At 37.4% G+C, this 23882-nt stretch overlaps 1 protein-coding gene across 1 annotated transcript; it reads left to right on the top strand.

The window, feature by feature from the left end:
* The first annotated feature begins 387 nt into the window (after positions 1–387).
* LOC145664520 (uncharacterized) lies at positions 388–3583 on the top strand. Its single transcript, XM_081731261.1, has one exon. The coding sequence runs from the start codon at positions 631–633 to the stop codon at positions 3313–3315; it is 2685 nt and encodes an 894-aa protein (XP_081587387.1). The 5' UTR covers positions 388–630; the 3' UTR covers positions 3316–3583.
* The last annotated feature ends 20299 nt before the right edge of the window (positions 3584–23882 follow it).

Here is a 23882-nt window from a genome sequence, read left to right as displayed (position 1 = left end):
AGACAAGAAGTTTACATTTGATACACTGTGTTATTAGTTCGATATAACTAGCAATATTTTTTTCTATACATCTGTTTTCATGACGTTACTTTTATAACTTTTATACTTGTCGTCTCTTCATGATTCTCTCTCCCTGGAAGAAATATGAGACTAAGATTAAAAATTAAAAACTAAATACTGAAAATGCTGATTGAAATCACATTTAAAACATTGAACACCATTTAAAATAATGAATTCTAAAATAACTGGTATTGCTAAATCATTTAAATATTCATTTTGTAACCATTAATTATCAAAATCTGAATCAGAGAGCTTTTAGCTTGTTGTGTATCTAGCCACGTAGCCACTAAAAGCGACATTAAAATACTTGCATAATTAACCATTGCTTTAGTGCCGTATTTTTTAATCTGTGAAACAGAAAGAAAACATTCGATGATCTGTCTTCCCTTGGACTTTTATTTTGGTACATTTTTGGAAATGTCGTGAATTGTTCTTTTTAAATTATCTGAGTAATGATTTTACAGGTGTGTTAATGCACTGAAGAGTAGAAATTATTTTATTATTTAAGTGGTAAGGTAATGATAATTCATTTCTAAGTTGAAGATATCAGTGTAATATGAGATCTATAACATGCAAGAGCAAGAGTTGAATCAAAGATTAGATAAGCTAGAAGATGAGTTGCAAATGCTTGTTACTTTGCAAAAAATAACAGACCTTTCACAATCTAAAGCAGATGTCGGTGATTATAAGTTTAATGAAACTCAAACGAAAGACAAGTTAAAAATTAGTGACTCTCAAGAGGAAAATAATGCAACTTCAAAAATTGAGAAATCGTTACAAGACTTTAACAATCAACCAAAGAAAGAGAGTATTTTATGTTCGGGTGATATCGGGTCTGGTGGGTTAGAAACAGAAAATGTCGGGAAGAATATTAGGAAAACATCGGTTTCGACGAAATCAGAAAAATCTAATATTTTACCCCCTGCAGGACAGCAGAAAATTCCAAGTGCAAGTTCATTTTCTCCTGTATCAAAAGTTGATTTATTTCCTAAGTCTAATATGTCACGGGATAAATCAGCTTCGAGGTCATATTCGCCTACACCCAAAACTGTCGTTTCAGAAACTTCTGCTAATTCGGAAGTTTATTTTGAAGCATCTGATAAACAAGACGTTGTAGGATCAATGTCAGCGCCAGAATCAAAAGCAACAGAGCATGCTTCTGCAAGGTCGCGAAGTAAATCGGGTCGAAGATCTGCTACACCATGTAGAGACCCGACACCATCACGACATATCACTTCCTCAAGATCATATTCGCCTCTGTCAAGAGGATCAATTTTTTTAACCTTGCCACGAGAACTATCTCCTTCTAGATCAGCTTCACCAGTATCAACAGAAGATCGTTCGGAGCCCGTCAGAGAACCAGTTGAAGCATCTGATTTGGAACAACTTTCACATGTAAGAAATGTGAATTCCAATGCAGCAAATTGTCTTCGAACACGTTCTCTTTCTAGAAAAAGAACAACACTGCACCTGGAAAACAAACAACAGAAGAGCGTTCCTGAAGTGTCACAATTAACTTCCAAACTTACAGTTGACGATCTTTTCCCCTCACTTGATGAAAAATCTACATTCCATGCCAACAGAGCATGCTCTTCATTATGCAAAAATCACGAAGAAGTTGTAACAGAACTTCAGGAAGAACGTGAACAAAGATATAAAGCAGAACAAACTGTTACAAAGCTCAAAGAGATACTCAGTAATAACAGGCTCACTGTTCAGGAAATGATCATATCTAAACGAACAGCTCTGAATATGGCTAAAGAGTTAAGGGAAGAAGTAGACAAGTTGAAAAGAGACAAAGCAGAGGTAATGAAGAATTTAGAACATCTGAAAAATGAGAATCGTCAATTGCATTTGAAGGTAGAAGAGGAGACACGAAGAAAGAACGAATTATTTGAAGATCTTGTTTGCCTAAGACACTCAATTGAAGCTATGCAAAGAACATCTCAACAGGCTCAGTTAGATCATAGCAGACTTCTACGAGAAACAGAGAAGAAATACGTAGATGCGTGTGAAGAGAAAGAAATGCTTCAGAAGAACATAAACTCTTTAGAAAAACATATTCTTCAATTAGAGAATCTACTAAAAAATAAGGAACATGAGTTTCAAGAACAAAGAAATATAATGTTTACATTACATGATCCTAAAATACAAAGCATGATTCAAGTTGAGGTGCAAAAGGAATGCGCTAATTACAGAAGCCTTCTGGAAAAGCAAACTACCCAGTGTGTGGAACTACAAGAAAAATATGACATAACTGAAAAACAGTACCAACGTTACAAGTCACAGGTGAATGAAATCAGCGCACAACTCTCTGAATTACAGGTAAAATATAACAAATTAGAAAATAGCAAATGTAATTTGGAAAATAAGTTAAAACAAGCTGAAAAATTTGATTTTAGTAAAGTACGGGAAGCTAAAGAGACTACTCAGAAATTACAGAATATGCTACAAATAAGTGAAAAAATAATAGAAACAATGGCCAAAGAAAAGGAAGAATCTGAAAGTGTAATAAAAGATTTAACTGATATTGCTAAACGCCATCAAGCTAAGTCTACAGAATTAGCAGCTACGAACGAGGAATTGGAAAAGAAGATAAAATCACAAGATGAATTAATTTTAGAGAAAACGGAGAAAATGCAGGAGCTAATGACAAACTTAGAGAAAATGCGGAGAGAAAATGAAAAGCTTCACGGGAGAGTGCAACATCTAGAAAGGATACTTGAGGAATATGAGACTCAGAAAAAGAAGGATAAAGTTGAACAACAGATCCAGGAAACGAGGGAGAAGCTTATAGAGACACTAAGAGTAAAAGAAAAGGTAATTGAAGATCAAGTGAGTACAATACAGCAATTAAAGGAAAACTTAAATATTAAGGATAAAGAAATATCGGAAATATTGAGGGAGAAGACAGATGCGGAGCAAGTACTGGGGGAGAAACTGGCAAATGAGAGATACATGAGGAAGAGTATGGAAAATGAACTCTCTGAGTTACACAATAGAAAAGAAGAGCTGAAACAGAAAATGAGCGAAATAGAAATGGAACTATCATGCACACGAAAAGCGTACAACAACAATATTCATAAGAAAATCCTGAAAGAAATGGAGAAGAAAATTGAAAACAAACGGAAAGAATGGAATTCTCAAATACAGGAGTTGAAGAAAGAAAAGAATGATGCCATTCAAGCCGCTAAGAACAACCGTAGACGCCTCTGCACTATTCAAGAATTATTAGTAAATCTTGGACGACACTAGTATAATAAGTAATATTTTAGAGAACAAATTCACAAGCAGTAAGCATATCAAATGTGATCCCCCTAACGATGATTCTTATAGATAAACGGAGCCAAAACTTCCATTTACATTAATAGATTTTACCTGTTTACCGCTTCACTTATATAATAATGGAACAAATGAAAATAAATTGATTATAAATTGTAATTTATTACAACAATGTGAACATACACTAAAAGCCAATGAATTTATTCATTTTTCTTTGTTGTTCTGTATTTGTTTGTTTTGTTCTTTTGTGTATCGTAAGGCTGAAGATAAGTTTATTTCAACGACTGATAGAGTTAATTTTTTTCATATAATTGAAATTGTTCTTAGTTACCCAAGATTGTCACGTTCAAAGGAATTTGGACACTCATCAACTATTCCTATTTGTAGGAATAATTGCTTCAAACATAAAATCCACTGTCAAATCTTCCTTGCACTGCAAAAAATACAGAAACTACTTTTAGACACACTGGGACAATGTACACATTACCGACACTCTTTGAACACCTCCAGATGACACGTATTCGCCCCTTATATTTATAGATACTGTGTTGTCCAAGTACGTTTCTGATGTAAGTACAAAATGTGCAAAATGTATGTCATCACTTTGTTTTCGAACTGTTTGCCGAGAAGAAATGTTTTAAATATGTCATACTAGCAGGGGTGTAGCCAAGGGAGGGCCCATCGGGGCCCGGCCCCCCCAAATGACCAGTTTTTAAAACATCATAGTAAAATTATCTCGCTTCATTCATTTAAAAGTAACAAAGTTTGTTGACAATTAATAATTTTCGGTAAAATAGTTCGGTAAAATAGAAATATTGTTTCTCCATACCGATCGAAAAATAGTATAGTATCTCTTCCTTATACCGATCGAAAAATAGGATACTTTTTTGTGATTACACAATTTACTGCGATTTATATTTGACAGTTTGAAGACAAACGTTTTAACAAGGTACTACAAATACAGCCATAAAACAAAGGTACTAAACTGATTTGTAAGTACAGTATATTTTATATGCTTCAACAAGTGTTTTAAAAGACATAGAGGATGGAAAATTTGGTGAGAAACAATGCTTTTATTCAATTTTGATTTCATTCGCTCTCTTTTATTTCTACTCAGTGTAATAAAATAATATATTGTTTTTTTTAGTCACGAATAACAAATAAATATTTTTTGTCAGGAAACCATAAAGAAATTAAGTGAAATTTCAAAGAAAATCAATCTTGTGTAGATGGGTTCTGTATACAAGGTCTTAAATTTAAATATAAAGGTAATCAAGAAAGACGTTGTTGCTTTTTCACCCATCACCTTCGAACATCGATATGTAACCTAACCTGGAAGATCAAAAACAGTCCCCGTCAGCATTGACGACCTTCTGAAAACATTCTGGAAGACCATGGAATCCATCGCGGTAGAACTTGGTGGTCCGTGAAACGAAGAAAGTATCAGGTGCATTTTGGACTGTTACTAGGGATTTGAACTGGCGTTCTCTAAGGTGATTGTCCAAAGAATGGAATAGGTGATAATCGGACGGTGCAATACCCGGGGAATATAGTGGTTGCAATATAGTTTCCCATCCAAGGCGGAAAATGGTGTCCTGAGTCATCCTAGCCACGTGGGACTTAGCGTTCTCCCGTAAACGAGAACCCATTTGCAATTCAGAAGTGATGGCTCCAGAGTTTTGAGCTTTTGTTGAGCACAGCTCAACTGCTGACAGTACACAGTTTCATTGATACTCTGACCAGCTGATAGCAGTTCCCGATGCACGATGCACCAAACACACAGAAGGACCTTCTTCTGGTACAGTGCTGGTTTCAGCTGTTTTGAAATCGGTTCACGGGATGCTAACCAATGATGACGGCGCCGTGGAGCTTCGTATAGGACACACTTTTTATCACATGTAAACGCCCTGTCCAGAAATGGCTCCGAAACAGTAAATAAACACAGGCGACTGCCGCGTTGCCTTCTGGCCCGGAGTCAAAATATGAGAGACCCATCGACCCAACTTGTAGTGCTTCACAAGTTGATGGATGTGCTGCTGAATGGTTTCACCACATACTGAATTGTAGTCCCAGTTCCTCTTTGTACATGTGTTGGTCTTCTGGCACGTGGTGTTTTCGGGTGTTTCGTCATCGTTCTTAAACTTGTTAAACCATCGCTGCAATGTCCGCGTCGCCACGACACCCTCACCAAAGGCCTGGCATATCTTCTGTCCCGCTACTGCGGCGTTTGACCTCCATTTGAACTCGTTCAGCATACATGCTCTTATGATGCTCTATGGATGTCCCATGTTCCCTCTGTCTTTACGCAAGTTCACGGTGTGTCTGAATTGCCACAACCAGGTAGTATGTTGGATATACCCACACCAACAACTGACGTTCGCCTTATCTCCACTGGCATTCAACTCACAATGTAAGGTCCAATTTAACACAGACCTCCACGAAAAGGGACAGAACTTTCTTGGTTACCTTTATAGTTATGCACAAAAGTATAGCGTTTGGTCCCGGGCAGTAGTTCTTGATTAAGCATAATAAAAACTATCTTGAATATAATTTATGGATAATAATAATAATAATAATAATAATAATAATAATAATAATAATAATAATAATAATAATAAGAAGAAGAAGAAGAAGAAGAAGAAGAAGCGAAAATAGTGTTTTTAGTCTTCCAGAAGGAAACCAAAATTTTCCTTTCTTTCAGGCCTCAAAAACACTAGCAGCAACACATTTTTCTTGGCTTTGTACATTGTAGCTGGCCCCCCCTCAAAAACGACGGCCCCCCCCTACACAAACCTGCTGGCTACACCCCTGCATACTAGATGCTGTTTTCGGGGAATGAACGCTTTTCGACATGCAAAGCACATTCTATAAACACACATTTGATATATTTCCCCCTCAATATCAGTACTAAAAGTGTTTAAATGTTGTTTTATTTTTTACAGTGTGGAAGACTGCGTATTTACAAAAATAGGTTACTCGCGGATACCGTATAGATTGAAATATTTCAAATGAAATACAAGTTTTATATAGTGTTACTAGATCTATATATGAAAGTTCGTCAGGATCGTAATACGGCAAATTATGCCTTAAAATATCAAACAATACTTTCGATAAAGTGGCCACTTTATATCTTGGATCAATATTAGCAGACGGAAATTATATTCACGAAGAAATTAAATGTCGACTAAAAGCAGGGAATTCATGTTATTATTCAGTTCAAAATCGATTGTCGTCGCGAATTCTGTCAAGGAATTTGAAGTGTACAATATACAGCATGGTCTGGAATTGGGCGTAGACCCACCCCTAATTGGTGTTTTCTGACGGTTTTAGGTTTTACCCACATTTGTTTGGTAACATTGCTTGGCATTGTCTGGCAATATTACTATCCATGTTCATTTGTTTTCTGTTGTTTTCTGCTTGGTAACAGTTATTTGCAATGAAGTTGGAGTAATCAACAATGTGTGATCAAAGTCCATATAGTATTGAACAAAGATTAGTTGTTGGGGTTTGACTTCACAAAAGGCGTTACACAGGTAACACCATAGAAAGTTAAAGCGAAATTTACAGACCGTTTTGGTATTAATCCATCAAGGAAAGCAACAATGTTGGGGTGAAAAAAATGTGCATTTGCTACGGGCAGTGTGAAAGACCTTCCCCGAGGCGATCGAGGATAAAACGGAGGAAATTGTGTAGTGAAGAGGAAGCATCAGTGCAGCAGTCATCTTGAAAATCAACACGTAAAAAGTCTTCGGAGCTTGGTATTCCTCGGACCATCATGATGAGGCACATGAAAGAAGATCTAAAATTAAAAGTTTACCGTTCTATGCATGTGAATTAACTTAGTGACGCCGACATGGCTGAGCGAAAAGAGGAATGCAGAACTCTCCTTAAGACGTTCTCTTCCAAACGATCCCGTGGTGCAGTCCTCTTCACGGACGAGTGTGCTATTTACCGGAGTATGCATTCTCAGAACGTTGTAATGTGGTGTAAGGAAAACACCCGGTTTTACAGAGAGGGAGAGAAACTCACCACGCATGATAGTGTAGGCTGGAATGTGTGCAACACACATTTTTGGGCCTTACTTCTTTGAAGACAATGTTAATGAACATTCTAACCTGGAGATGCTTAATAAGTGGTTCGTACTTCAAATGGTATCAAACACACTGTTGTGATACAGCAGGATGGAGCATCACCGCACTTCGCGATTCAGGTGAGCAATTACCTGAATCAGATGTTTCCTGGCCGCTGGATTGGAAGAGGTTGTGTATATTCATCAGTTCCCTTTGCCTGGCTTCCAAGAAGTACCGATCTGACGACACCAGACAATGCTCCTTGGGGTTTCATAAAGCAATAAATAAAAAAACACTCGATATCACACAACGAAGGAATTACGAGCAGCTGTGGAACACGCCTTCACCCTCGTGACTCCGAAATATATCCGCAAAACTTCTGCGAGAACTTGGCGCAGAATTCAGCTGTGTTACGACATAAATGGTGATCATACATATGTTTATGACTTAAGACTTTAAGATAACTGTGTACAGATATTCTACTATAACTAACACTATAGTGTTGAAACTAAAGGGACGTACGCCCACTTCCAGACCACCCTGCATAAAACAATAATCATGCCTGTTGTTCTGTATGATTGCGAAACATGGTCGGTTACTCTGAGGTAAGAACGTAAACTGAAAGTATTTGAGAACAAGATACTGAGACGAATATTCGGACCCAAGAGGAACGGGAATAGGGAGTGGCGGAAACTTCATAACAAGGAACCATACCTATAATTTATACCGTTTACCATTGTTAGAGTCATTAAATTTAGAAGGCTCAAGTGGGCAGGTTATGTAGCTAGAATGGAAGAAAGTGGGAACGCTTTCAAAGTCTTAACGGGAAGACCAGAGGACCTAGGCGCAGATGAAAAGACAATATTAAGGTGGATCTCGTAGAAATAGGAATACAAAGTAGAAACTGGATCCAGTTGGCTAAGAATAGAAGTGTGAGTGGAGAGCTTTTGTGAATGCATCATTGAACCTCCGGGTTCCATAGGACATATAGTTAGTTACTATGCACAGAATTATAGGAGAAACGAATTCCATACTCTCCGGGCAAAAGGAGTTAGCCATTTTGAAATCGGAGTGCGCTGAAGCTCACATTGGCTCAAGGTCATTATCTTCTAGAGTTGAAAGATTTTTTAGAGGAAAAAAGGGAGATTTTATTGAAAAAGATATGTAATATTCGGGATTTACATATAATAAACACATACATGTTTTCGCATACATACACGATCGACCGAAATTGCGATATAATCGAGACTGTGTTAACAGGTGAAAGTTAATATGCTGGAAACCAAATTATTCTTAAGGTTGGGGCCGGTTAAATGGGTAAAAGAAAAAGTAACCTGTTTTATATTCTCTAAATATATATACTAAACTATATCCTTAGGTCCGTTGTTCAACAGTATGTGAGAAATTAATTTCCCTAATTAAGAAAGAAAAAGTAATCGCACTAACTTATGAAAATATTTTTAACGTATCCAGGACAATCGTTTTTTTATTTATTAAAAGAAAACGCAAAAAAAAAAAAAAAACAGTTATACGGGAAAAATAAAAACGTGTAAGATGAAAAGTGCTAAGAAAAACGTAAAACTTACTGGAACAACTTAAAAGTCTGTTAACCTTATTATTCTCAAAAAAGCTAATCCCAATGTGGCTTAGCTCGCGTTTACAAACCTCATTGGTCCCAAACTGAAGCTCTGATTTGTTATTAGCTGATAATGCTTTCGCCCAATTATTGAATTCTGGGCCGATTGAACCCAAAAGTTTAACTTGTGAATGTGATCATCTGTGGGAGAAGGTTAGGGTGATGGTAGTTGAAAGATAGAGAGTGCTTACTTCTGATGCAAGGGGCCACTGGTTTGATCCCAGATCATGTGACCTTGTGAACAACAGCATGTCTGTAGCTTTTCTCGGGATTTTCCATTTTCTTACCACATTCTCATTACAGAAATTACTTCATAATCATTCACTGCAAAACTTCCATCGCTCGAAAAAGGGAAAAATCACTTTAAGGTAGATATACAAATAATCCATAGCTGGAAGCACTGTTCTCCCCTTTCCAAAGCATTCTTTCACGGTGCTACTGTACTCACAAGTACTAGTAATCCACTCGAGTTCAAGAGAAGGAAGCTGAAACTTTGCCTACAGACAAATTGGATCAATAATCACATAATTAATGAGATAAGTTCCTGTGATATATTCGTTCCTTCGTAACTGACTTTTGAGGGATCTTAATTATTGCAATTACAAAATATCTTGGCCAAAAAAAAAAAAAATCTTAGTCAAAAAGTCTTTTCCTCCCACTGTGCTTTGAAAGATAGTATTCTGGCAACCGCACGTAAGAAATTCTTTTCTTTAGTTCTAAATAAAGATCTGAATTTGATAAAAGAAAATCCATATTGTTTCATTTATTTTTAGTATTGAGTAAGGAATACAGGATTTTCCAAAGACAGACGACGGGTGGCGAGGACTTTGGCCAAATCCGGTGAGAATGGAGGATACTCAATACTCTCTCTTCGTCCTATCCATCTGTTCGGTATGTGTTGGTCAAGATAGGCTCTTACGTCGTGATGGCAGAGGGGAAGTGCTGGAAATACCATTTTTAACAGTTATGAGCTGCTAAAACGTGTACCAGTTAAATGGAAAATGTAAAATGTAACAAATGTTAAACAATGTATATACTTTATTGGAACATTCTGTATCCTTGGAATTCTAAATTGAAATTGAAAAACCGATTCTCGCTATTCATTCCTCTATGAGGATCAAGTTGCGGTGGATTTCAAGTACTTTCGGTTTTAGTATTTAAAAAAAATGGCAGAGTAGGAGCCTATTTTTGAGCTGTTGAATTCACATTAAGAAACATTTTTTACACTTTCTTTTACCGGTCTGCTGTATTGCGATTAACATTGAGATCGAAAATGTTACATGTTTATCACTTCTGGTTGAAATGAAGGGATAAGAATGGAGTTAGAAACTATTCTTGGGACGCTGAATCCACATCAGAAAATCGTTTCTTGCTATTTTCAGACCTTAAATTCACACCGAAAAATAAACTTCTCGTTATACTACTCTTGTTCTATGAAGATCAATATTGAATCCGAAGTTGCACTGGATTCCAACCACTTCCGGCTTTAGTAGAGTAATAAGGGCATAGAAGGGTCTATAGGCCTACTTGAGATGCCGAATCCATATCAAACAAACCGTTTCTCTCTATCTATTGTCGTTTTTGTTCTGTAGAAATCAAGATTGAAACCAGGAGTTGCAGTGAACTTCAACCACTTTTGGTCTTAGTTAAGTGAAAAAAACAGAGAAGAAGCCTTTTTTTTTTAGGGGGCATTGAATCCATATTAGGAAACAATTTTTCGTTATCTCGGTTGTTTTTGCTCTGATACCTGTCGACAATTGAACTGGCTGAGAGTTCTAATATCAGACTTTCATTAGGCTACTTATTCATAACATAGTTTGGAAGTCAAAAGGTACTACGATCTATTCCATCTACTAGCAATTTGTGTTCATCATCAATGACCATAACATTCTTATTATAGAACCGAGACTGAATGAGACGTAAACCTAGGGTTTAATGTGAAACAAAAATGAAATGAAGTGAAATCTTTCAGTTTAACGTCCCGCAATTATACTCTTCAGGCTAAGGGAAACAATGAATAAAGTAAGTGAATAGTGATGGATGAATTAGTGAAATGAGAAAGTGGGAGGAAACGGGAGTACTCCGAGAAAACTCAAGGCTAGATTTGTCCACCAAAAACTTACTTGGTCAGGGATCCAATCAGGGACCCCACATACCAGAAATAAGGGTCTACCACTGAGCCACGGTGCCCCAATTTAATGTCAAACACAAGCTACCTGTATCCACAATGGAGATGATACCTCACAAACAGAAATACACACGTCCTGATCGTACAGCTACTGCTGATCTCACTTCCTTTCTCGAATAACTATCCTAAGTACTCGGTTGTTCATAGACATTTAATTGTAACTTTAGGGATACTTTACTTACAATAAAAGTTCTATTGTGAATGACAGATTTTCGTTTTGGTTCCTCATTCCCGTTTCTTAATTAAGTTTTGCTAAATGACCGAAGATTACTTTACCTGGCGAAACCTAATACATTAATTTCACTAAGATTTATACAGGCATTATTTTGATTGCTTTGCTTCTTCAAAGATTGTGGGAATAAAACGCGAGTTGTAAAACCAGTTTACACAACATGATGCAAAGAGCTTGTTGAAAATTGATCCATCTGGTTTTGAGACAAGGGACCATTAATGAACTTGTGTGAACACGTACTCACTTACGGTCAAGTAAAACTGTTCTAATATATCATCGAGAGTGGCAAAAAGTTACCGTTGAAGATTTTTTCGTTTTATCAGTTGATGGAAGCATGGTGGGGAAGTGGAAGAGCGATTATCGTTGGTTCGTTTCCAGGCCACAGAGCTAGCTTATGGTGAACCATATCATGTTGGTGGATTGGTTGTTGGTTGGTTTCTTAGGGTCTTTCCATTACTTTCTCCTACATTTCATTCCACCAATTCTTCTCTAATCATTTTATTAAGTTAGTCTCGTGTTTCCTTTAGATTAAGGACGTAACTGGGAAACCTTAAACTAAAAACTTCATTTTCTTCCGTATCACTATATATAGAATTAACATGAAGTATTAACATACATCAAAATTCATTAGTATTCGTCAACACTGAAGAAAGTATAAAACTGGATACTATAAAATAGTTTACGAAATATAGACCTTAGAATTAGTTTTTTTTTTTATGAAAGGTGTTTACGTTAAATGGACAATGATTTCAAATTCAAAAAGGAAACAAAAGCAAAGTAACGACAATGTTGAGACAGAAAACAAGCGTATATTGACTCTCTTCTATTACACATAGCATTACCATATTTCTCACTTGAAAATACAGGTCCAATGGTAAAAAAAATAAAAATAGGAAGATTTCTGAACATAAATGCAACACATAAGTTACTGATGTTTAAAAAATATAATTTTAAATTTTTCAACAGTACACTTGATTACTTGATCATTTTGATCAATAGGTACATCATGAATTTCACATGACCCTTTCTAATACAAACTGACATTTAACTGCGGTCTTGAATTATGTATTATGATTTCTAAGCAACTCCTTGCCTTAGAACAGTAGTAAGCACATATACCACCAGCACAAACAATAAAATACTGAAGAAATGGGAGTCCTGTACAACATTCATATGGGACAGAAAAATAGATCGTAAAATAAACCCAAAAAACACAGTCTACCAAACTAGAAGATGTGTTCTGCTTCGCACGAAGGAATAATGTTTATAAACTATCGTCTATCAACTTAAAAACAGCGAAAAGTATGGAGTTAACATTTATCTTGGACATTTTGAACATTTTATTTTCCATTCCTTCTCATCCTCATACCGTTGACGGTTGAATTTGAACTTACACAACATGTGGAGTGTCACTATTCATCTCAGCGATTCCGAAAACAATGAAATCAACACTAACATCACCCTCTTCCCAGCCCCGTTGAGGTGGCTTTTCCCGCAGTATTTTTCCAGATTGTAAGTCGTATATGTATGCCCATTTGTAGCTATATAAAAATAAGTTTATGTACTGAACTTTAATCTTCCTAAAATGAGATAATATATTTTTTGCCTACATTTTAAGCCACCTCTTCTCCTTTGAATCCCCTCTTTTCTCCTTAGAATACATATAAATAAATTCTGATTAACTCACGATCTCTTCCAAACCTAAGTATCTTCGACACCGTTACTTGGAAGTGTGCGAAGTCAAAATTGTGGATTTGTATATCGGACAAACACACAATAAACATACAAAACAGAAACAAACATTCAATTATATATGCATAAGATAAGATTGGTGACTTCATTCGCACACTTAGCTGACCATTACAAAGCTAAAACATATACATACTTGTACGAAGTCAAGGATATGTTTCTCGACCTGAAATTATTTAGAACCGTTTCAAATATGAACATAACTTACTTCCCAAAAAGAGCAATTTTATTGCATAATTAAGTTTGTTTTAGATTATATATATATATATATATATATATATATATATATATATAGATAGATAGAGAGATAGATAGATAGATAGATCATTTCAAAGGCTTGAAACTGATAAAGGTTTCAACTGAATTTACGTTTAAACAGAAAGAGAACAATTCCACTTTGATGTCCCGCGGAATAACTTCTATGGTGAAAATAACCACACACACAAAAAAGTTTGAGCTACTAACTTTAAACAAACTCCAATCATCAGTCAATCAAATAAATCCAATAATATAAAAGTAAACAGCTACAGAATTTTAATTTCTTCTGTAACAGTCAAGATTAAAACGTTTTACCAGCAAATCGCACAAGGCAACAGCAAATAAGCAGATTAAGACGGTAAAGAATGAATAAGTGGAAAAAATCAATCATAACAAAATATACGTTGATTGCAAGTCACGACATACTGTTTACGGAGTAATAATGAAATCTTTAAATTTTACGTCCCACGATTATCTAGGCTAAAGGAAACGGTGATGAAAAATTAATGAAATGGTGGAATGAATAAAGTGAGAGGAAACGGAAGAACTCCGAGAAATCCCATGCTCACGGTGTTTGTCCACCACAAAGCTCACTTGGGGTGAGCTAAGATCGAACCAAGGACCCCATGCACCAGAGATGAACGCTCTACCATTGAGCCACCACGGTCCGTAGTGACTGAAGAGTAAAAAGTTGGATAATAGACTTAAACGTGAAGAACATTCTGATTTCCAACTCTATTAGTAGCTCAATTGCATGGAGTATTTCAACACCTTGTATTAAATACTCATACAAATTGAAAATCTAAAAATATTTTATAGTTTCATTCTTTCTTAACTTAGAATTTCTCTTTCAGTTGGAGCATTGTTAACAAATTGGGAAATCCGGACATACGACCACTCTACTTAAAATATATAAGCTTCCATAAAATTTGCTTCAAAACGAACATTTTACAACGTTATTCTTTTGATGCCATTTTGAAATATGCTAAAAGTAAATACCACCAGCAGGCAATAACAGTGCTAGGGGCATGGGAAATTTGGTAAAAGGTATTTTTTTCCACGGAAATGAATCTATGTAACCGAAAGCATTATGATATTGTAGATTGTAACGGGAATAGTAGATTTTTTGGGGGAAGGAGTCTGTATTTTGGGGGGAGGGAGTCTGTATTACTAAACTTCTTCCTTTCGAAAGATAGACAGTTATTTATTTGGATGCGAATGAATATTACCATCAATAACAAAACAACAATCTCTTCTTCATACTTTTAACGTAACTTTTGAGAAAAGTATGCGAACAATATCCTTGTCACTTATCAAACTAAGCATGGGCGCCTGCAGCAGGAAGCAAAGGAGTGCAATTGCCCCCTTGGGTTTTCGAAAGGGGTTCAATTCTTCGAAATACATGTCAAATCATATTACATTTTCTTACTCATCACTACAGCATTTAATATATTTAGAGTTCATAAAGTTATGAAATGTGCCTAGTTGCATACAAAGTATTATGTGTACCAAGGAGACACCTACCTTGTGTGTCCTTCTTTTTTCACCCTTGGAACAAATCCGGGTTATTTTTCTGAAACCAGATATTACACCCGTTATGTTTGTGAGCCAAAAAAACAGCGCTGGAAAACATGTGTAGACTTGCAACGCGATCAAATTAATATTTACTAATTTGTTACAGTACGATATGTCTGTATGTGTAAGCTAGCGTTACAATAATTAGCCACCTTGTACCTTTCGGTACGCTTATCCTTACGTTAATTAAGTTTGTGTAAATGGGAAGTGTGGTTTCATAGAGACCCTATGTACTGCACAATATCTTAGAAATGCAATGCAAACGTAAAATTGAACCATAAAATGCTATATATATACTATCATAATTTATAAGTGAGCTAATTTTTGTAACAACAGGAAGTGTTGTCTTCTCCTTCATGACAGAATGATTCTATTTCCAAGTCACATGTATTTACAATTCAATGATATATATTCTCGAAAACTTTACGGTTTCTTTCAGGTGCCTCTTAGGTACTCAATAACATAATGCAATCTACTGCGAACTAGACACCAATATTACTGGGGACTGAGCAGTGGCGGAGCTAAGGGAGGTGTAGAAGGCCAATGTCCTTCTCCATCATCTGCATATCAAAATGCAGATGAGGGGCACATTTACATATCAATATGTAAATAGCTTAATTTGTGATCAATTTAATTGCTTGTTAATTAGTAGGCATAGTTAATATTATTCTGTTATTATGATTAAAGATGTTTAAACACCGAGCGTAGTACGGAAATATTAATACAATATTGTATTATATTGTATTTATTCATATATGTTATTTCCTTTATAGGCTAATTATATTATATTTTACCGCTTGCATCTAATTAGTGGGTTATTGTATAATATATATCATACATGGGGATAAAGGAAGATAGTAATTATAATTACTCTACGTAGGATTAATTAATGAAAAAATAGGCATATTCTATGGGAATCATGCATTGATTTTAGAATCGTGGAAGACGGAGCTAGCGCTGACAGAGAATTTTTTTTCTTTCTTTTTCTCTCGTTCTCTCCCGACTCATCGTCGCCTAGCAGACTAGATGGGAGGTCCCTCCCAACTCACTGTTTCAAGAAATCACCAAATGAGGAACAGAATAAGACTGATTATACACAGGAAGGATCCTACTCACTTCTTTAGTAAAACAACACTGATTTAAAAATAGTGGTTACAGGCGCTCAACTTCTATTGTATAAAAAGTTGTAAAAATTTTAGCGTCAACATGTAAGTTTTTGAATTTCTATAGGTGTAATTTTAAATAGCAGCGAGCTAAAGCGTCTCTTCCACCCCCCCTTCACCCATAGCCGGTACCGTCAGCGAGCGGACCTATTAGTTTTACCCAAGATGCAACGCCAGTTTAAAATGTTTTCATTATTTTAACTCATTTTTCTATGTAAAATATTAATATTAACGTATTACGCTCAAATCATTCTTGGAAATACCGTACAAAATTCTGATTTATTTTATCAACGTGTATCCCTTACGTACAAGACATTTGGCTCTTGTAATTGTCAAAATTAATAATAACCAAAAATGTTTCCTTTTTCTCTCTCCTTACAAACATGGATGCCAATTAGTAGCAGACGTTTTGAAAGGCAGCCGCAGGAAAATGGGCTTATATCCAGTACTGAGAGAAATGACAGTTTATGTCAGTTATAACTATGTATTCTATGTGTATTTTACTTTATTTTTGTGTATAATAACCTGTTCTTCTATTATTCATAATACTGTTTATATGTGAAAACAATTATGTGTTTTGAAAACTTCATAGACTTCTGGGGGTAGCAGAAGCTATCAAAAGTGACCACAGTTGGAAGCAATGGCAGCACCTGTCAAAGGAACTGTGAAAAGTATGTGCAGACATAGGCAGGTTTTCGTATGATTTCTGCAAAAAACCACCCAAAAGATTTGCCTGGGGCAACAAACCTTTTGTTGCAAGAACCAAGAAGGAGCGAGTCCTTCTTTTTCTGAAGTTTTGTGAAGTAAATATACTTGTTCAGTGGTGAACAAGGAGGTAGTTCGTTCATAGCGCTGGAAGAGAATACATGTTAAATCGACAGAAGGAAGTCCTCTATACTTCCTTAGTTATCGGTTAGTTATAACCCAGGAGACGTGTGGACAGCGGTCCCCGTGGAGATTCCTGTTAAGAAATACATGAATCGACATGTATCAGAAACTCGGGTGTGTTGTGAACTTTGATTCTGCATATCACCTTCTATTGTGACTTACGATATTTGTTGAACAGTGCACATATATCTGAAGTAGTGAAAACTAAGTCGTACCTATTAGTGACAATTTGTAATGGAAGTTACTTTTAAAAATCATTATTTTTTATACGACATAGTGCTACCAGTACTCGTAGGAAAAGAACTAAGTAGACATCTTGTCAAAAACACCACCTTTAGTATGGGGAAGCATTTACACTTCCAGTTTAACAGTGGAAAAGTAAACCTTCAATATCTCTAGTTGAGATATTTTAAAAAGGCCTGTTACGTCACTAACACAGTGCCTTCCTTGGACATTTTGAACAAGGTTCCAAGCAATTGGTATTTGCTTGTTTTCACGGACATACAACATGTCCGCATCTAGATAATTCGCCATCCGGCGTATCAAACATTGTAAAGAACATTTCAACCTCTGCAGTGGAATGGGAAGGTGAAAGGACATGGTAACTTCGAGCGAGAACTGTTGCGTGAGTGTTCTATCAGCTACAAAAACAGTGCAGTGAACCTATTAGAATATTTGATTAGTTGAATTTTGTTTCCTTTAAAATTTATCTTCAGTAACGTGTTGTTTTCAATATAAAAATGTGTGTGATAGTAATTTCTCCTCTCTGAGACTGTCAGAGACTGTGAACTCACTAAATGAAGAGTTAAAAAAATTAGTATATACATTTTCCTCTCATTTTTTTTTTCTGAGGTCAACCAGACCTCAAATATCAAGTTTCGTCCTCCCTCTGTAAAATTTTTCTTATATAGTAAAAAGAAAGAAGTGTTGTTTATCTAATTATCTATAAAATAGTATAGGTGTTTAGTAGTGCACTACCGAAGAAAGTTTGTATGTCAAAGTGTATTGGAGTGTTAACAACCCTCAGCACTCATCTTGATGTTCAATTATCATAAAAATAAACCGCCATCTCTAATCATAATTTGTCTTCATCTCAATTTGCTGCAGGGTGAGTACCTACTACTAATTAAAATGTTCTGTTTCAGGAGTGTGAAACAAGGAAGCATTTTCCCTTGTTGTGTGTATGTCTAACCAGCTCTCTGAATGGGGCCCAGAGAGTATTATGCCCAAAAAACCATTGCTTACAGTCATGAGATAGTGAGTTTTAAAACAGGCTGCTACCTGTTAATTTAAAGTTTCTTTTTTTAACCTTTTTCTATTTTTAATAAACTCACTATAGTAACTTCAAGGGCATGACTGTTGCACAGATAACCCTAAGATCTGTTGTTCTTATTAACTAAAATTATTCATGCTCTACCAAATTTATTTGTGGTAGTGGCGGCTCTTACAGGAAATATCCCTCATCTCCAAGCAGGGAATTAGGTATGTAAATGCCTGCAATTTGCATTTTATGTAAATTCTAAATTTTAAATTTGAATATTCCCAGCCACTCCACCTGATTTATTTACTTTTATTTGTGTTGGTGTTCTTTGGTAACCCTAGTTTCAGCTCTGGCTACCTGCACCTCACAAAATTGTGGCGCCCAGCGTGGGGCAAAAGAGTATCCTTTAAAAACTCATTGGTCAGAATACAAGTTTAAGTAAAATTTTCGGTTTATGTTTGTTTATTCCCTGAAATTTCCAAGAACGGCGGTGTCTTGTGTTTTGAATGTTTATGCTTGTATTTTTAATTTTCGTACTATAACATTATATTAGAGAATTCAGGCTATTGAAGTTAGGGGGGAAGTAACCTTTTTGTAACATTATATTTCTATTTTGGTAAATGGTCGTAACAAGAGCACAGGCTCGAAAAGTAGACAACATGGAAAAACAGTTGGAAAATAAAGATTTCGCTCAGAGAGCTGACGAGCTCTCAGATGAGAGTTTGGTCGAAGCGCAGAGCGCTAACGAGCGCACGGACAGCGTAGTGGGAGACGCTGACGTGGTGGAAACGGTTCCGCCAGTCATCGGTAAGGAACCGGAAGTGCCGTTGCGGGAGGAAAGGGACGAAACTACTGAAACTCCGGAACATAGTGTTAGCCCAACAGAAATCGAAGGTAGCATGTTGGGAAATATAAGTAACTTAAATATAGCATCCATTCTCAGTGAGATATTGCAGGGCCAAAAGAAACTTGAGAAGAAATTGGGAGAAAAAATAGAGAGAAGTATAAAACAAGTCCGTAACGAAACGAGACAGAATAGTGAGAGGTTAGAAGAAAGTAATAAGAGCCTAGAGGAAAAATTAGAATTAAAACTTGTGAAAAATGCAGCAAATTTAGAGAATAGATTAGTAGAAAGCTCACGCAGCTTAGAACTTGAGAAGAAGATAGAAGAGAGTAATCACCAGGTCGAGCACAGTTGTCATAGGTTAGAACAGGCTATAGAGTCAAGCAATGCTCGTCTTGAACTCCAGCTGGAGTCCGTGAGTTCAAGACTTGAGCAAAGTGAGCGACAACTCACGGAGCGTTTGGAGCTCACCACTGCTGAGTTAAGGGGGGAAATTCATAGTACACGTGAAAAACTGTCAAATCGTGTAGCCGAAACATCAAGTAGGCTAGACGAGGTGCAGAAAAATGCAAGCAGTGTAGCCAGACAACTAAAAGAGAATTATACCGATCTTACAGAAAACATACAGCAGGTCTCATCTCGTGTCAAACAAATCACCATTCAGCTTAATAATCAGGTCAGGAGAGTGAAAGTGAGTTTCGCTTCCCAACTAGCCAGGCTCAGGGGGGAAATCGAGCAGGAAACGCCACTCGAGGAAATTAGATCAGAGTGCAACGGTAGCATCCAGCAGATGCAAGATACCGTTCAGGATGTGTACACACAATTAGAAAAGAAGATGGAGGAATGAAAAAACTCCATACAGAAGGAGACGAGTGAGGTGATCTAGGGGCGACTCGCAAGCATCTCCGTCTCCGCCACACAAGAACGGCCTCCATCGCCAAACAACACCTCGAGTCGCGACTTGCCCGGTTCTCAACCTGGGAACCTCGCTACAGCCCACGAGACAAACCCTGTTCCATCAACGTCTCGCTCATGTACTCATGAGACGAGACAAAATCTCGCAACAGCGTTAGGTCTCATACACAGAGATGTCACTTTGCCTGTGTATATGGGGAATGAGACCGAAACTGAAACATATAATTTTCTGCAAGATCTCGACCGGTACTTCGAGGTCACTGGGGTACCGGACGAGATGAGATTAAGCTTCATCCCCCGAGCTGTCCGGAATACCTGTTACCAATGGTTCCAGGTAAACAGAAGCAAAATTCAAACCTATGAAGATTTTGTGAGTGAATTTAGGCAATGCTACCTAAGTAAAGAGCGGTTGGCTAATTTAAGGGCTAACATTCTCACTTCGACAGTAGGGTGCACAAATCTCCAGCAGAATATCTGCTGGATTTGCTGCACAAAAACAGCATTTTAGAGCCGCGCATGTCAGATGCGACTTTACTAAAAGTACTCCCACGGCACTTTCCAAATTCGCTATTTAGGGCAATAGTCTCGTCTCGCCCGGAAACAATAGCAGAACTTCTTAATTTGGTCCAAGAACTGCAGTCGTCGATAACAAATTGAGACCAGTTCTACCAAACAAACCCGAGGAAAGGGGTCAACATGCTCCAAGTGAGCATAGAAAGCGAGGACAATAACCCCTCAGACCTTAGCGGTAAGCACCTGGCTCGTAAAAAAAACAGAGCACGAGATAACCAGCGTCCTTACCAGAGACGGAGACAAAACACAAACCAAAACAGCCACCAGCACTCACCGCCTCGAAACCAGAGCAGCGGAAGTGGGTCAGCTGGCTGATCACGTGGGGGGAACTCCCACTCCTACCACAACAACAACGGTCGTGTAGCCCGTGGTAGGAGGGGCGGAATGCGCAGTGCGGATGGACAGCGAAGGAATTCCTTCCGTCGAGAAGAGGAGGAAATACAACTTCTCGAACGCTATGACCGTGCGCCCCCTCCTCCCACTCAGAACACAAACAATACCAGAAGTAACCAATCCTCATCTCCTTCTTCAAGGGAATGAGGATTGTCCGCATATACTTGCAACGGCGGTAGGATGGGCACGGTGAGAACTTGTGCACCCGAGTTGACTAAATTATATCCCAAGTGCGAGAATCAGAAAATAACTTAAAAAATGAAAATGTTGTAAACTCTTGCGAAACCGCAGTGAAGGAAATTTTTGTAGTAGAAGAAGGAAAAGAAGAAGAAAATTGTAATTTATGTTTACAGATAAAATCAAAGAAGCATTTTAATGAAGGCATGTTTGAAAATAAATTAGTATTGCTTAGTAGGAACGGAGAACATATTGACCTAGATAGGGAAATTTATGAAGAAGCGAATGGCATATTTAAAAACTTTTTGACTCATGTCATAATGCATTACCTGCAAATAACGTCATCTCACTACCAGAGATACAAGTGTGTTTATTTGGAAAAGAAGTAAATTGTTTATTGAACACTGAGGCGACTTGCTCTGCAATCTCAAAAAAAATTTGGGACTCCGTCTCAAATATCCAACCCCCACCCGCATTTTTGAGTGCAAAGAATATACGGGTAACGTCCGCTTTTGGTAGTAAATCAGCGACGATCATTGGCCAAACTCTGTTAGTCATTGAGATACAAGGGAAGAAATATCATACTCTAGGTATTATAATTTCAGGCCTAAACAGGTCTTTGATATTAGGGTCCAACTTTTTCACCGAATCTCGTGCCATGTTAAACTATAACACCGGCCTTCTACATCTCAAACATCCTCATGATGTAGAAGTGGCGTTTAAATCAGTAGATTGCAAGACTGAGGATCTAGTAGTTCGTTGTTTGGAGTTGAATGGAGAGTGCCGAAAACCATTTAGTATAATGGATGAAGGAGATAATTTTGATTGTAATTTTTCCCCGTCAGACGAAAGACGGAAGGCCATACGGGTTAGTGCACAAAATGAGTCTAAGACCTACAAAGAAAAGGCAGCTCGTGCCCCGAACTTGAATGATGGAAGATTCCCAAGTGCCCAAAAAATGGCAGTTCACATATTCCCACCAGAAGAGTGGATGAAAGTAAAAACTCGCGCCTCCCATTGAAAAATAAAAGAGTTTATATCAAACTACTCAAATCTCTCAGCCTCCCAAAGAAAAAGTTTAAAAGCTGTGCTGCTCAAGCATCAAGCCCTTTTCGATGTCAAGCCAGGTTGCATAGCTAACTACAAGCATGAGATTGGAGTAACGGAAAAACGTCCAATCAAGACAAAACTCTATCCTTACCCAAAGAGATTTAGAAACTTAGTATCCAATGAAATTTCGAGATGGTTAGCGTGGGGGGTGATCAAGAAACAGCCTACGACGTATATTAATCCTCTGGTAGTGACACCAAAGAGTGATGGACGTATTCAAGTCTGTATCGATGGCCGAGCTCTGGCCAAAATATCTGGTGATCTTTCTAACAGACCAATGCCACCCCTATCTGTTCTCCAGGACATTTGTGATAATTCTTATTTCAGCTGCGTTGATGCAACCGAAATGTTCTTGCAGATCAAAGTTAAGGAAAGCGATCAAAAATACTTAGGATTCTTACATGAAGGCATCTCTTATGTCTTTCAGAAACTTCCGTTTGGGACTAAACAAAGCCTTGCTTCTTGTGTCAGAGCTTTAGATATGCTTATAGGAACTGAAGCGCGAGAGTACTGCGGTGCGTATGTTAACGACCTGATTTTGGCCGACAGAAGCTTCAGTAATCATATTGTACACCTCAACAAAGTGTTGGGTGTACTCACTGCGGGTGGCCTAACTCTCAGGCTAAAAAAGTGCAATTTCGCAAGAAAAAGTTTGAACATACTTGGTTTCCAACTTTCTCAATCCGGTATCGGTAAAGATCCGGAAAAAGTAAAGACGGTGTTGGATTTTAAAACACCCCGGAACGTGAAGGAACTGCGTTCCTTCATTGGCTACTGCCAATATTACAAATGCTTCAGTAGGAAGTACTCGGAAGTTCTCCATCCGTTGTTCCAACTACTGAAGAAGAACGTGAGGTTCAAGTGGGAACCAGAACATGAGGCAGCGATGGAGAAGATCAAGCAGATCTTCCAGAAAGATGTAGTGCTGAAAACCGTCCTGCCTGATAAACAGCTGATATTAGAGTCTGATGCGTGTGACATTGCATGTTCGTCTCTATTGTACCAGCGTGATGATAATGATGACATTAGGGTCATCGCATTCACATCACGTGTGTTTAATGCGGCACAGAAGAATTACTCCGTAACCGAAAAGGAGCTTTTTGGACTAATAGATGGGGTTGTCAAATTCAAACAATATTTAGTAGGAACTAAATTCATAATTCGCAGCGACCACCTTGCTCTTAAGTTCATTCTACACTGTAGGCTTACAAACCAGCGCATCACCCGGTGGGCGATGCTGCTCTCCAACTTCAACTTTGAATTTCAGTTTGTTAAGTCCAACGAGAATTTGAGTGATTATCACTCCAGGTACCCTCCTCACACAGAAAAAGACCTCAGTGTTCCACGGAAGCCTATCCTCCAGGAGTCGCTGATGTCCATCCTGACGGAAATTCCATGTGAGTTGAGGAAGATGATTGCCATACTACCGGAGATGCAGTCTTCAGATCCTGTCTACGGCAAGATCAAGAGAGATGTAAAAGAGAAAACGGACTCACCAAGAGTAAATG

Source organism: Thermobia domestica, chromosome 11, assembly GCF_964235325.1.
Source record: "Thermobia domestica chromosome 11, izTheDome1.hap1.1, whole genome shotgun sequence".
Lineage (NCBI taxonomy): Eukaryota > Metazoa > Arthropoda > Insecta > Zygentoma > Lepismatidae > Thermobia > Thermobia domestica.
The sequence above is the reverse complement of the archived record's forward strand: the minus strand, read 5'-3'. Positions and strand labels throughout refer to the sequence as shown.